Source organism: Pyrus communis, chromosome 15, assembly GCF_963583255.1.
Source record: "Pyrus communis chromosome 15, drPyrComm1.1, whole genome shotgun sequence".
NCBI classification, from domain to species: domain Eukaryota; kingdom Viridiplantae; phylum Streptophyta; class Magnoliopsida; order Rosales; family Rosaceae; genus Pyrus; species Pyrus communis.
The window spans coordinates 808,667-824,737 of NC_084817.1; the positions used below are offsets into that span (position 1 = coordinate 808,667).

The window sequence follows — 16,071 nt, forward strand, 5'->3', positions numbered from 1 at the left end:
ACCAAAAATAAGTAAAGGGGCACGCACGGATCCGAAAGAGGAATGGAATCTACCACAGTACACATCTATCACAACTTGATCTATTGTTCAACCACCTTCGTGTGCCAACAGCACAATGACACGTACAAATAACTTTAGGAAAGATATTCGAAACGATTTCTTGCTTTGAACTTGTACAAGTTTATTAGGGCATTGTCAGGTTTAACTTAATATTTGATCTTCTTATTGTTAATATTATTGTTTGTTCAAAAAGCAAAAAAATGGTTTATTAGAAAATTGCTACCAGACTCTCTATCATTTCACAAATTAACATCAATTTTTTTAAGAATATTATATAATAATATATAAAAAAATATGAAATGATATTTGAAATTAGCTTTTAAAAGAACCCAATTAGCATTTCTCAAATTGACTAATTAACAGTCTGGTGTAAAATATAATACATAACACAGAGCTATCATATACATAATGACGTAATTTAGATGCCTCTTAACACAAGTTTTCTTGGAGCTACCTAACACAATCTAAAGTGAATCATGTCATCTTTAGAATTTATTGATATTTCATATAAAAACAAACTTTCGATTTGTGGTCACACGTATTTTGTGCTGTCAAATCAAAAGCCCATGGATTTGTGGTCACGCGAAACAAGTCTCTCTAAGCGACCTGTAGTATCAAATATATAGTACGTGATTAAATCCCGATAATCTAGCAGAGTCAGGTCCTCAAAGGACTGCAATACGATTTTGAACAAATATTAATCAAATTAAGTACAGCCATTAATTTTTTTTACTTAAAAAAGTAAAGCTATGATTTCACTTTTACTCCTTGATCGATTTGTGCTTTCTGCGACAAAGAAATGGCTCAACCTTTAACACCCATTTGTTTTATCTACACACTGCTGACTATCAGCATCACTGCAAGACAGGAGTGTGTAGTGATTGTAAATGTCATATTTCTCTTATGCTCTTATAAGAATGGAGTGTTAGTTTAAACTTGTCAATACACTCAATTTTGATTCGGAATGACCAAAATTTATTATAATTAACAAAATATAATATCGTTTAGGTTCGATCCTCGTTAAAGACGAATTTGAATAATATTATTGTTAACTCATTATGAAGGTAAACCCACCCTCTCTCTTTGTAGATAATATCAATTATTTAAAAAAAAAAAAGGATATAGATTGAGACTTACAATTCGATTTTCAGTAATTCTAATATAAATGGGTCTAGAAATGTATCAAGATTGATATGATTCAATAATAATATGATTCAACTCAATATAACATATTATCTATTTTCTATGTATATATATATATATTTGTTGAATTCTATATATTATTTGTTAGGTATTATACTTTGTAAGTAACCTCATTAGAACTATCCGATTATCTAATGAATAATAGACAAATACAATAATGTTATTTGAAAAGAAATTAATTCTTAAATTAAATCCGATAATGATCTGATTTAATTTGGATCAAATATAAATTGACAAGTCAAATATGATAATCTGAATAAATTCAAATTTGATAATCCTATTATAAATGAATGCGCATATGAATTAAGACCGATACAATTCAAATTTGATTATTTTGCAAGTCTTATCTTATTCGTTATTACATGTGAATTGATGATGCATTGATGGCTATGTAGCTTACCAAGTACCAGGGAATGATGATAAGCAGTTGGGTGGGAAGAAAATATACCCTTTTGAACATACATTGAGTACATGTTTCAACAACCCTAGCTGATATATAATATTATTCCAAATGTCACCACTTGCATTACATATACTAGGGGCCTAATCAAAGGGCACTCATAAGGCGGTGTTAATGAAGCTAATAAATCTCAATAATCAGACGGTCCAGATCCATCCCACTCATCATCTGCAAAAGGGATCCCGGCGCGCGGCCATCATGTTCGAGCCCTACAGCAGCTTTGATGCGACTTATGTACACAATAGCCAATAGCTGACAGCCAGCCCTTAGAGTTCTAATTAATCAGGGAACTTGGGAAGATAATCTTTTCCTTAAAATCTCTAATTTATCATTACAAATGTACTAAAAAAAAATGCAATTCTTATAAAGAAAATAGCAGATGAGCCTACATTTTATGTGTGTGAACAATCACCCATTTTGTGCCACGTTCTCCTCAAGCGTAACCGCTTCAATTCATTCAAACTATCCAAAAAACATCATGATTTCACTTACTTGTATGAAAAAAATGATAGTTGGATAATTTCTCTTAATACGTGCATATTTTTTATCTTATGTAAATATTATGATACAAAATTATTATTTTACTCTTCTTATATAAATATTGTTATAGCTGGATATCGTTCAGCTATTTTGGCAATGGACGGTGATGAGTTACCACCATTTTCTATTTTGTTCTGGCTATCAACAAGTCTTCGGTTGACGTCACTGCATATTTAATTTAATTGAAACTGGAACAAACCAGATTCGATCCGAAAAATATACCAATCGTCTGAATGTATACAAATAAAAATACAGACATATATATCATTTAAAAATTAATTGATGCATGGCACGGAAAAAATTAGTGCTTGTTTGAATTGGGGTCGTCCCTTCGGCTCCAGCTGGGGTAGGCCTTCAGCAAACTCATCCTCCATGTCCTAAATATCCACATTCTGAAAACCCTCCAGCTATGTTTTATAATTGTTCCCACAAACTATTATTCATAATCACTAACAGAGAGCACATATTTTGTCTGTATGTGAACAATTTCTCTTAATAATTGCGTTTTTTTTTCTATACTATTATATTAAGAGAAATATCCTTGTCAACTTTTTTCCCATTTTTTTTCCTATTTTGTCTTCTTTATGTAAATATTGTGTATCAAAAGTGAGGATAAAATTGAAAAAATAAGTATATAATTGTTATTTTGTCAAAAGATATAAAAGACAATGCCTCTTTTCTTAATAGAATAGAATAGATATAGATTTGCACCAATAATATAGTGTGAGTGATTAGCTATCCATGTGAGTGAGTGAATTTTAGTCTTAACCATTCATGTGAGTGAGTGTTTTTTAGAACATCTCCAAATAAGATGTCAAAATATCCAAATCAGTAATAACGATAACAAAATACAGCATTAATGTTTTCCAATCAAGAAGTCAAATCTGATGTGGCATGACATGGAATGACATATCTCCCCCCTTGCTGCCAAATTTGACAACACCTTCAGATTTTTTAATTAATTATTAAATGCTTTTTATTAGTTTGTTATTGGTTTAAAGTATTATCCTTTTGTTTCTTTTCATTCCCAATGCAAAGAAAATACATATGAGTTTTTATTTTGTGTTTAAAATTTGACATATCGGTTGGGTGCCAAGATCAGCGAATGAAGCGGCAAATTTCGTCGCAACCTATGTGGGTACGGAGATGAGCGAGGAATGTAGGATGGACAGACCACCATCTTTGTTGGTTAGAATCTTAAACAAGGATGGATTGCCATGTCCTCCTTAAGTGGTTTTTTGGAGTGGGGAATGACGCTTGGTTTGTTGTATTGGCGTCTACTTGTATTTGCCACTCCTTTTTATTTTATTAATCCTGTTAGCCTTGTCTGGCTTTCCTGATGTACTTCGGTTGTGTTATGGAATGTACTAGAAATTTGTACCCATATGATGCTGCGGGATTGAAAATCATATGAGATATTTTGCTATACCTTATCATGAACGGAACAAATTTAGATACCAAAAGAAAAATTAAAAATCTATTTTTTCAAAGTGCAAAGAAGAGAAATTGTTTATTAAAAAAGTTGGACCAATGATCAATATTGAGAGTATATCAGTCAAACATCATTAGCTTTTTCAATGGTTATATGCCATGAATGTAATTGGATACCGACCTGCTCCTAGCTTGAGGTGCTTTCAAGGGAAAATTGACCTTTTTGTTTTGCTCTCTTGGACAGTTGTGGATACAACTGCAAAAGATAATAAAGATAGACTAGATAGTTAGCCAATGAAAAAAAAAAGCAGAATAAGTTCAAATTTGAGTTTTGGGAGAAAGTGGAAAGAGAAAGAGAGGTGAAGTCACCTTATAACCGGAGATCGAATGTAATTTTTTCCTATTATTGAGGTGGTAATTCGACATGAGTCGGCAGAGATGGGGTTTGATATGTCAGAACAAAGACACATGTATGTACATCACAGACACTGAGCCAGCTAATTATCTGGAGGAAGAGGCATATATAAGACATGCATTAACACTGATTTAACACAAGTAAGTATTCACGGGCCTCTCCTTTGGTATCGATTTGTATCCCCTTGCCGTAATATATACTAACAGAGAGCATGCACTTTGTGTGTATGAACAATTTTTCTTAATAAGTGTATTTTTTTTAATATTACATAATTACTCTTTATCCTCCTTATATAAATATTATGTATCAAAAGTAAAGGTAAAATTAGAAAAATAAGTATATGATTGTCATTTTCTCAAAAAAAGGGTAAAATAGAAAATATAGGGATATGATTGTCTTTTGAGATTGTTTTACCCTCCTTATGTAAATATCATGTATCAAAAGTAAGGGTAAAATTGAAAAAATAAGTATATCATTGTCATTTTCTTAAAAAAAAAAAAAGAAGGTAAAATAGGAAAAATAGGAATATGATTGTCATTTTGTCAAAAGGTACAAAATTACTATTTTGCCCTCCTTTTTGTCAATAGTGTGTATCAAAAGTAATGGCAAAATAGGAAAAAAAAGTTGACAAGGAGAGTTTCCTTAATAGTATAGATAGATAACAAATGGGCCAAAGGAAGAGACGCATTAAAAGGTTAGCTTCAACTTCCCTTAGACTGTTTTACAAAACGAGAAATGACTCTCTTGTAAAATGACATCTAAGACCAAAGAAAAGAAAAACCCCTGCTCTCTAGGTTGGCAAGTTTGTTATTCTCCATCTTCTGGAACAACCCACCTCTCAAAATCTTCAAAAAAATAAAATCCCCAGTACCTTTGACCATTTTAAATTGATTTGTTTCTTTTTGTTGTCAGTACCAGCAAACAACCTTGAAAACAAGAATAAAAACTTGTCTGTCCACAATCCACATACCGATTGTTGTGAGAGGCGCATATGAAGTGGAACACAATGTTGCCGGGGCGGGTGCCCCTCCACATCAAATAATAAATGAAAATAAAAAGCAAGCCAAGCTGATCACTCAAAACAACATTATTGTGTGTGAAGCGTGACAGACCACTTATTGTCATTAGCTTACATTCTCTAGTGCGTGTATGTGTCTGTCCTTCTGGCGGAGTAATATGTTTTTGTCCTATTTTCTATCCCCTACCCTTCCCCTTCTGGTCGCATTGGATGGATCTTTGGCCGGATAGCCACGTGGTTGATGGGTGCATATTTTCATATATTATTATTATATATTTTGATTCGGATTGACTCAAATTTATTATAATTAACAAAATATAATATCGTTTAGGTTTGATCTTCGTCAAAAACGAATTTAAATCACATTATTATTAACCTATTATGAGGTTAAATTCATCCCCTCCCTTTTATAGATAATATCAATTATTCAAAAAAAAAAAAAAAAAAAAGAAGAAAATGTTGTAGAATGAGACTTACAGTTCGATTTTTCAGTAATCCTATTATAAATGGTCTAGATACGTATCAAGATTGATATGATTCAACTCAATATAACATATTATCTATTTTCTATATTATTTGTTTTATTTTTTTGTTGAATTCTATATATTATTTGTTAGGTATTATACTTTGTAAGTAACGTCATTAGAACTATCGGATTGTCTAATGAATAATAGACAAATACAATAATGTTATTTAAAAAAAAATTTAATTCTTAAATTAAATCCGATAATGATCTAATTTAATTTGGATCAAATATAGATTGACAAGTCAAATATGATCATTTGAATAGATCCAATACATCCTAGTCATGATCTACAAAAGGGATCCCGGCGTGCGGACATCATTACAAATGTACTAAAAAAATGCAATTCTTATAAAGAAAATGCAGAGAGCACAAACTGTGTGTGTGAACAACCGTCTACCTTCTCTCATGTTCTCCTCAAGTGCAACCGTTTCAGTTTATTCAAACTATCTAAAAAACATTATGATTTCACTTACCTGTATGAAAAATGATTGTAAAATAATTTCTCTTAATAAGTACATATTTTATTTTAATATTACATAATTACTGTTTTGAGGAAGAGAATAAAGCTGCTTTGAACCGTCCGGAAGCTCCCAAATATCTATTGGCAAATTCATTTCCCATGGTCCTATCTTTACTTTGTTTGTACAAAAATTTCTTAATCATTTCTTTTTGAAGAAATGGGAGTCGGTATTTTTCACAACCAAAATTTGTGATATATAAAACCATTGCATCCACACGCGTGTATCCAACCAGGTTAGAAGGAATTAAACCTTATGAAAACTAATGAAAAGGGTTTGAAAACTTTGAATTTTAATGATAAGGACAAAATAAAGGATAAAGTGAATAATATCAGGATTGATTGTTTAGTGTAAAAATATAATTTTTCGTTAAAGTGAACAGTACCAGAGATTTTTCGTAAAAATGATTTTTATGAAAAAAGGTACAATTGTTTCCTATGCATGATTGATAGTCGCTTATATATGTAAAAATGGTTTTTTATAAGAAAAAAGGTACAATTATTTCCCATGCATGATTCACGATCAACTCGCACTTTAAAGCAAAGAAACCTTTTGTGTAGACTTGGCATTTTAGATTCGATCCGTTAACTCAATCCAACCCGTTCCATTAATATTAGTATTTGGATGGATGTTTAACGGGTCGGGTCACTTTGGGTCAACTTGTTAGACCCGTTAACACTTGTTAGTTGAGGATGTTTTAGTAATTTTAGTAAAGTCTTAACAACAAAAAATAATAATAATAATAATTGTTAACGGGTGAAACGAATAATCCGTTAGCTTAACGAGTCAGATTCGAATGACCCATTAACTTAATAGGTCGGGTTAAACCTAACCCGTTTACAGGTTTATTTTTGTGAATTACACAAAGGAAAAAAGAAAAAAAAAAAAAAAAGAAGTAGAAACCTTACTTGGGCGTGCAATTGGTATTTTATGTTCAATAATTTTCTTTTGAGACTTGGATACTGACCCCTCATCAATTGCATAATAGCTCCAGCTATTTTGGCAATGCATGATGATGAGCCACCGCCATTTTCAAGAAGTCTTCGGTTGACGTCTGCATATTAATTTAACTGAAACTGGAACAAATCAGATTCGATCTGAAAAATATACCAATGGTCTGAATGTATACATATAAAAATACAGACATATATATCATTTAAAAATTAATTGATGCATGGCACCGAAAAAATTGGCGCTTGTTTGAATTGGGGTCGTCCCTTCGCCTCCAGCTGGGGTAGGCCTTCAGCAAACTCATCCTCCATGTCCTAAATTCCATTAAAAAGTTAGCTTCAACTTCCCTTAGACTGTTCTACAAAACGAGAAAATTTTCATTGTGATCAGAACACGAAAGGTATATCACGTGTTTTTACATAAGCAGTGGAATATTTTACTTTTTAAGTTATTAACTTTTTAATACACATATCTCACCATTTGTATAGTGACACGTGATGTACCATCCCGTATACCGCTCACATTGAAAAATCTCTTATACAAAGCCTCTATATATATATATATATATATAATTGTTGAACTACCGCAATAATTTTGAAAGAATTAGATACTATTCCCCAGAAAATATCTTACAAGAAAGCAACTGCATGCTCAGATTCATTAGTTTTTTGTTGATCATTTTACTCATAAAAGCAATGGGTTTTTTTTAGGTAAAATGGTTTTTGAGATTGACATAACTCCTATTTAATTTCCGACATTAGAAATTGAGAGAAATGGTCCTTAAGTTTATCCATCGTAAAATTTTTTGGTCATTCTATGAGAAATCTGTTAATATCCTCGTGAAGTAGAAGGATTAGTTTGACAAAAGGGTGATATTGTCCACACATCCCTCTCAATTTTCGATCGTTAGATCAAATAAACTGAAGAAAATTAAAGGACAATAATTAATAAGGGTTGTGTAGGAGGTAAAAATGTATGTGTGGATAGCACCACTCTTAGCAAAAATACCCTTAAAAATGTAGTAATGTGGTTGTTCACATGATAATTTAACGAGAATATTGACAGATTTATAACGAAATAACCAAAATGATTTACAGTGGACAAACTCAATGACCACTTTTAACGATTTTCATTATCAGATACCAAAGTGAGAAGTTATGCCAATATCCAAGACCATTTTGACTAAAAAAAGGTAAACTCAATTAAAATGATTAAGACCATTAATCACCATCTGAGCCATTAGCCACCTTAGGCCGAAACAGTTGAAGGTAGTACAAAGCTGTCATTGGCTGGTCGTGTTTAGGTTTTAAAATCCTTCCGACTTATTGCCATGGTGTCAACCTCAGTCAAGGCAACCATTATTCAACGCCGGAGACGGGAGAAAACGAGAAACTTCGGGTTTTAAGTGTCGAATAAATTAATCGATCGATTTATTAATTTAAATTATCCTTTTAATTAAGCATCCCTACTTTGATTCCCTGAATAATTTTGTCATATTTCCTTAAGCATTTCCGCTCGTTGACTCTAATTTGATGTTAAAAGGGTTGCAGAATTAATAATGTTTGTTTAGGGAAAGTTGAGTTCCTGCGTTCATCACGGCAACTTCAAATACAAAATGCCTACATATCAACACGAAAAATCCTAGTAACCTTCTTATTTCTCTTCCTCATCTTACATTGATTTTCGATAATCTAAGTTGTCTATCTTCTAAGTAGTCTTTTAAAGATCGTCTAGGCAAAAAATTAACTAAATCTGAAATATCCATCCACATAGTATTCATTAAATACATAAACCACGTTTCTCAATTCAACACTAAATTCATCAACAACGTCAAAAGGTTCAAAAGGGAAGATTTCATTGTAGTAACTTAAAAACTAAAACTGGAGAATGGATTGTTTATACGACTCCATGCATTGTAACAATCTTTCAAACTAATAACACATTGTTATATAAAAAAAATTAAATACACAAACAATACATTATTAATTTGAAATACGATCAAAATTACTTCCAGTAAGCCTCTCTCCTCTAAAACTGGCGTATACAATAATGCTATGGCATGGTTTGAAACTTTGACATGCTTTAACGTCTCTGTTGTCTAAAGCAGTATCAATAAATGATTCACTAGTGGTGGATGCTGCCAAGTGCTAACTGCCAAATCCCCATATCACGGTGGTCCAATTAACAGCAAATTTATCCAACTCCCCATACGGTGGTCGTCCAGTTAACAGGAGATTTTTAGTGCCCTCGAAACATAAATACATACACCGTATGATGTTATACAAATAGAGCAGACACTTGAAAAAAACAAGATTTTTTTGCCTTATATAATAATATATGTCGTATTGTTCCATGTTTCAAGCACATTGAAATTTTTTTTCCGTCCATGTCCAATTGCCCATATCGAGGAGATTAAGGTCCACAACATTAATTTCATAAAAAAGCAGTCCTCATTTTGTCTCCAAATTTGTTAGAGATACGCTACCACAAGATTCAAAGTTCGTTTGGATATGCTTTTAAAATAACTAAAAGCGTTTTTGGTAAAAATATTTTTGTAACAAATTCTTAGTAAAAATGCAAGTAAATTCTGAAAAAGCACTTAAAGTGCTTTTGGAAAAAAAAAACATTTTCTTTAAAAACGCTTTCAGTCATTTTAAAAGTATATCCAAACAAACCCTCAATCAATTCAAATACCAGCTTCCGTATGCATTTTTGGTAAGCAAGCATTTTTGGTAAACATATTCTCTCAGCTGATTAATCAAACGCGCTTTATAGCAATGTCAACATTTGCTGCGTATGCATTTTTGGTAAGCAAGCATTGACGTGGATGCCCCTCGACATCAAATAATAATGAAATGAAAAAGCAAGCCAAGTTGATCACTCAAAAATTGCATTCTTTAAGACATACTACGTAATGACACATGAATAATGATAGAAAGTAAAATATCATATATCAATCTCTAGGCTACGTTTAGCAAGGGAACGAAGGAACCTGGTGAGTGCCTTTTCAGCACTCACTCTCGCTGCACCAATCCTTCCCGTATTTTCCTCCAAATCAACCTTCTGTTCCAATCTAGAATGCACACTTCGGACAAGTTTCCTTAGTTCCTGTCAAGTGAAGCTAGCATTAGCAACACAGAGCAAGAAACAGAACACTATGCACCCTTACGATAAGCGAACAATTGGCATGAGTGTTAATCAACTGACTCAAGTGAATATAAACTGGTGGTTCAAGTGAATCCAACTCCATAACCAGCCCTCGCAAAGGACTTTTATCGGGAAATCAACAGTGTCACTTAGTCAGACCATCCCACTCCATTAAGGATGTGGCAGAAAAACAAAAGTACAAGTGACCGAACCTTTTACACTTAGGAAGCATGTTATGACTGTTTAAACACATTATTTGACATTGATGTTGAGATGGCATTCAATTTACCTGACGGTCAAAATCAACATTCGAAATTGAATAAACTTCATTGGTGATCTTAATGTCCTTACTGATCAGACCATCAAACCATCTGGTCGCTTCATCAATGTGAGAACCCTGCATTCGATGCTCAAGTAATCAGATGAAATATGTCCATAAACAACTTACCAAATTTCAGTAATCTTTCTTGCACAATTTCAAACAAAGAAATGTAACGTACCTCTTCTTCCAACTCACAATCAGTTTCTTCCGCTTCTTCTTCATCGGCAACATCATCAACCCCCAATGTCTCCGGACCTGATAAAGCTTGCAGCTTACTTTCATCGCTATCTTTCGTAGCCTGAATCAAAGCATCCATCAAGTCGGCCTCCACATCCCGCAGCAGTTTCCCTTAACACGAATTGAAAATATCTTTGTAAGATAAGATCACAAATTCACAATCCATACACAAATGTAAGATATGATTGAATTAAACAGATTCCAACCAGGGTACAAAGTTGTTGCATCACATACCAATATAATTGAACTGCCTTCGCTTCCCTTCTCGAACATCAGGTCCTAGTTTCTGCGGCATTAACACAAACACCTTAGCTGCAACAGCTGAAATAAGCAGCTAACACTGATTTGAACAGAAAAGAATAAACTAACCAAGCACCTTCACTAGAATCACAGCATCCAACACGTCTTGGTCCAGAGAAGCCACTCTGCATCCCCATCAAATTAAAATCCATAACTCGAAATAACTAAATGTACAGGGACTTTTTTCAAAATTTGAAGTTTAAGAGGGGTGAACCTGACAATGCGTTTGATTTGAGGGCTGGAGAAGGAGGCGAGGTCCATAGCCCAACGGACGGCGCGTCGGGCGTGGCGCTTCAACTCGTTGCGGCTCTTGTACGTGACTGCATCCGAATCCGAATCTGAACCCGAACTGGCGGTGTTGGCGTCTTGGTAATCGGACGGTCTGAGCCCGCGTAATAGTTTATGGACGCCGCGAGTGGCCAGGTGGACGGTGGTCAAAGACGGACGACGGGAGTTGATTCTCGTGGTGACCGGAAGTAAGGGGGAGAAGATAAGGTGGTGGAAGGCGGCGTTTGAGCAGCAATGCTGCTGCCACATCGGCCATTGCCTCAGAAGCCGTCCCGCGTGAGCAGCCATCGCCTCTCTTTCCCTCTCGCTGGTGATTTGCTATACCAGCAACACATTTTATCTTCCTTGTCTTAAAAAAAAAAAAAAAAAAAAAAAAAGGTAAATTGTAGCAATTATTCTTCAAGTTTAATCAAATTTGAATAATATTTCATCAACTAAAAATCTATTACCATTGGACCCTCAATTCATCAAAACGTGTAGCTATAATTCTTTTCATCAACTTCGTGAGAATTTTGTGAAAATGAGTTACGTTGGAAGAATCATTACTACAATTGGTTTAAAGTTGATGAATAATTTCTCTAATTGGGTTAAAGTTGAGGAACTATTTGTTCAGTTAAATTAAAATTGCGGGACCATTGGTAATGGATTTTTAATTGAAGAACTATAGTTGCACGTTTTGATGAGTTGATGAACCAATAGTAATTGATTTTCAATTGATGGATCATCGTTTCAATTAAGCTAAAGTTGAAGAATTATTGTTATAATTTACTCAATAAATAAATAAGCTAAGGCCCAGGCCCATTATTAAAGACTTCAAACGGCGTATAGTTGAATTGGGTCCCCTTCAGACTCAGCACATGTTATTTGGGCTGGTCTGTTTCACTTGACCACTTGTTTGGGAGTTGTTCCAGTATGACTACAATGTTTTTTGACATCAAAAAGCATTTTGGATGTTCGAGATTTGTCGGTAGATGCTAACAACTTCATACGCATGTTCTCAAAATCTATGTTGAGGAATCAAGTCAAACTTTATCGACAAATACCCAAACACTTTAGTTGCAGGTGGTCCAAATCTATCAACAGACGATTGAGGCTTGCTACCTAGATTTTCGTCAGGTAATGCTAGGTTTGGTTTCCTTACCATTATCCTTTATCAATGGTTGTCAACATGTTACAATGCACGCTATCGAAATTTCTCGAGAGACGCTGAGGCATGATGTCGAGATTCAACGACAGTGCTCATGTGTTCTGTCGAGTATCGACGACTGTCAAGGCGTGTTACCGAGGTTTGTCGAGCATCACTTCCCAAGTTGCTACTTGTAAAGGATAAGTGTTTTACCTTAAAACTTTTAATGTTATATTTCAAAAGACGAAAAATTATCGAATACAATCCACATCTTCAAATTAGATCTTATATTTCGTTACAAGCTGAAGTGGAAGTGGAGGATATAATTTCCCCTAGCTGTTCAGGCTGTAAAAATGGCGCCTGCAGCTTACAATATGCACACGCGAACACACTAGCTAGCACTTCGTCCAATCCGAACGACAGGCGCGTAGCGGGCTTTCCTAATTACACTAATTAACCATATAATTAGCTTAATTAGGTTTGCTTAATTACAGAAGATCGGAATATGTTCAGAGTGAAATGTCTGTAAATCTACCAGCACTGGTCGGTTTCCCATCTCCGGCTAGTCATCGACGACATTGTTGTTGCGTAAGCGTAAGATGAAGCCACGCCCGTCCTCGGCCGTCCGATCATCATCTTGCGGTCGTAATCGGCGCGTTTTTGCGTGTCGGAGAGAGTGGAGTAAGCTTCGTGGACTTTCATGAACTCGTCCGCGGATGACTTCGCAACGTCCGGGTGCAAAACTCTCGCTAACTTGCGGTACGCCGACTTGATCTCCTGGCACGTGGCGCCGGCGTGAATCCCGAGCACGTCGTACAGTGAGGAGCTTGATCCAATGCGGGGTCGCGGCCTTTCGACCGTCGATGCGCACGAGGCGGAGACGCGGAGGGGCCGGTAGCTGACGGAGGAGGGAGGAGCGCGGGGGCTGTCGTTGCCGACGGAGAAAAGAGGAGAGGAGTGGCAAGTGAAAGATGAGGAGGATATGGAAGCCATTTTTGAGATTGTTGTTGTTTGCTTCGAAATTTTGATTGGTATGAGTCGGATCTGTGGCCGAAGGAGTGGGAGATTGGGGATTTATAGAAAGTTGGGGATAAGATGCAAATCACGGTTAACCGTGGTTAAAATTCGCATCGTGGTTAACCGTGGTTAAAAGTTGGGGGTTGGGTTAACGAAATAGGAGGCCTTATCCATTTGGGAGAGTGTCTGACTCAGCGGGGCGTCGGTGTCCATTCCAATGTCCAAAATCTGACACGGCACATGGTATGGGCATTACCGTTAGATATACGGTTTAACTGTGTTGGTTTGGGTTTGGGTTGGGTTTCACTCGGTTTTTGACTAGATTTTGTAGTGTGAGGTTGACAAATGGCAACCATTCGTTGGACCTACATGGACGTTGATAGGTTAACCAATAATGGAGTGACACCTTTTCCATTTTTAATTTTGCGAAAATTCTAGTATTTGTATACCTCATAGTCGGGAGAAAATTTTTCGTAGACTGAATCATAGCGTGGTACGTCATAATATATTATATAAGTAGAGGGAAATTTTAATTTTTAAGTATCCTTCCAAACACATTATAAAATCTTTTTATAGATTAAGCACGTGGTGTATCACCGTGTGTTGCGGTAACATTAAAAAATCTCTCCATAGTATGGGTCTTGCGAATTAATAGTGAGAGGTGTGCTCAAAGATTATAATCAAGAATTTAACAACTAAAATTGTTAGTGCGTGTTATATTATGCTCTATATTAGGTGAACTCGTTATTTTGTTACATATAGTTCTTACAACACAATCGTTGTTCGTCTTAAAGTCAATCTTTTATTTAAGGGCGTGTTTGTTTATAAAGAGGGAAAGTGTAGCCTACCACTTTGCTCGCTTCGCTCAAAGTGATGCTCCTTGTGTTTGGAATGTTGATCAACCTTTGTTCTTAGATGATTTGTTGATTGAGGAATTTGTATGTTAAGTTTTTTTTTTGCCTTGTTGACTTTTGTATCTAATTCCCTTTCTCAATGAAGTTCTATCACATCTTAAAAACAAAAAAAAAAAAATAGAACACGCTAGAAGAATCAAAATATGCATCTAGAAGACTCCAAATATGCATTGTTCTCCCTTCTTATACTAAAAGTCCGCTAAGTGAAAAAAATAAAATTTGCTTTCTACAAGACTTATTTGATAGTTTGGATTTATACAAAATGGTCGGATTTTAGGCAAACAGATTCTCCCTTCTTATACTAAAAGTCCGCTCAGTGGAAAAAATAAAATTTGCATTTTAAGCAAATTACGTAATGTGAATCAAATTATTTAGACAGAACTACATAATTTCTCCATCGCAATATTTTTATTTAATTAAATAGTTAAGTGGTTTTATACATAGAATCTTTAGTTGTTTTCGTTACCTAATAACTAATAATATTAGTGAAAAACAATTAAGGAATATAAATATAATTTTAGTCACAATAACAGTTGGATCTATTATTATTTTAATAAAATAACGTAATCCTAATATAAAACAAGTAAACAAAGCAAAAAAGTCAATTAATTGTGAAGCTAAATAGAGAATAAACGAGTTCCTCAACACAAAAAAAAAAAAAAAAAAAAAAAAGAATAAATGTAAATATCTAGTTTTTAATTAAAACCACATATTAATAGAACTAACTTTGTCAATAAAAAAAAATAATGAAATTACAACTATAACCTTTAATACATAACTAAAAAATGTGAGAAAAGAAAAAAAATTGGGGCATTAAAGTAATTTCAAACAAACAACATTTACCCTTTTTTTAAACCTCACAACCATATCACCTTATCATCATCCTCTAAACACACTCTCTCTCCATAACTGCCAACACTTTCTACTTTTTTTTATTTTTTTATGTTTTTTATCTAATGCCTGCATAACTCTTGCCGATTTTTTCTTTTAAAACAATATTTGAGAATTTTTTTTTTTATTATTTCGCGCACATAGACCGTGTGGCATTTTCTAGTATTAATTATGGAAAATGATTCTTTCCGGATCCCTTTCTCTTAATCCATCAAATCAGGGAATCAACGTTGTTGAAATTTGATCAAATAACTGAAGTTATTATAACTTTTAAAGTGAGCTTCTATTTGTAGTTGTTGAATCAAATTTCAACGACACGAATTTTCTAATTTGATAGACTAGCAAAAAGGGATCCCTTTCCATTAATTATTGACGCGGTTTGTTGAGAGGCAACCGCCAGACAGGGAAGCACAGCTGGGATGGCCCACCGCAGCGGAAACACGAAAGCGGTGTAAACGACGGGCGGCCGACTTGGCACGTGGGTTACCGCCGTGAGGAAGGAACGGTGGTATTAGAGTAGTAAGGCCACCAATGCCAACCCGCCACGTCGGATTTAGGAACTCTGTGGTCCCATCAGCGAATGTGACCAATCTTATTTAGGTTTATCCATAGGTAACCAAGAGTTCCAATAAGGATAAGACCAAGTTCGTGTTTCAAGGTTCCTAGGATAAGACGAGAATGACACATCAGAAAATGCTGAATGTGAC

The 16,071-nt window shown here is 34.6% G+C and overlaps 2 protein-coding genes across 2 annotated transcripts; both read right to left on the minus strand.

Annotated features, from left to right (window-relative positions):
* Positions 1-9,978: 9,978 nt before the first annotated feature.
* On the minus strand, positions 9,979-11,737 carry LOC137718522 (uncharacterized). The gene is made up of 6 exons (XM_068458078.1): positions 11,343-11,737; positions 11,205-11,253; positions 11,063-11,114; positions 10,770-10,939; positions 10,559-10,666; positions 9,979-10,230 (listed from the first exon to the last, which is right to left on the minus strand). The coding sequence occupies exons 1-6, from the start codon at positions 11,702-11,704 to the stop codon at positions 10,069-10,071; spliced, it is 903 nt and encodes a 300-aa protein (XP_068314179.1). The 5' UTR covers positions 11,705-11,737; the 3' UTR covers positions 9,979-10,068.
* A 1,336-nt stretch (positions 11,738-13,073) lies between these two features.
* On the minus strand, positions 13,074-13,535 carry LOC137718031 (chaperone protein dnaJ 11, chloroplastic-like). The gene has a single exon (XM_068457551.1). The coding sequence runs from the start codon at positions 13,533-13,535 to the stop codon at positions 13,074-13,076; it is 462 nt and encodes a 153-aa protein (XP_068313652.1).
* Between the last annotated feature and the right edge of the window lie 2,536 nt (positions 13,536-16,071).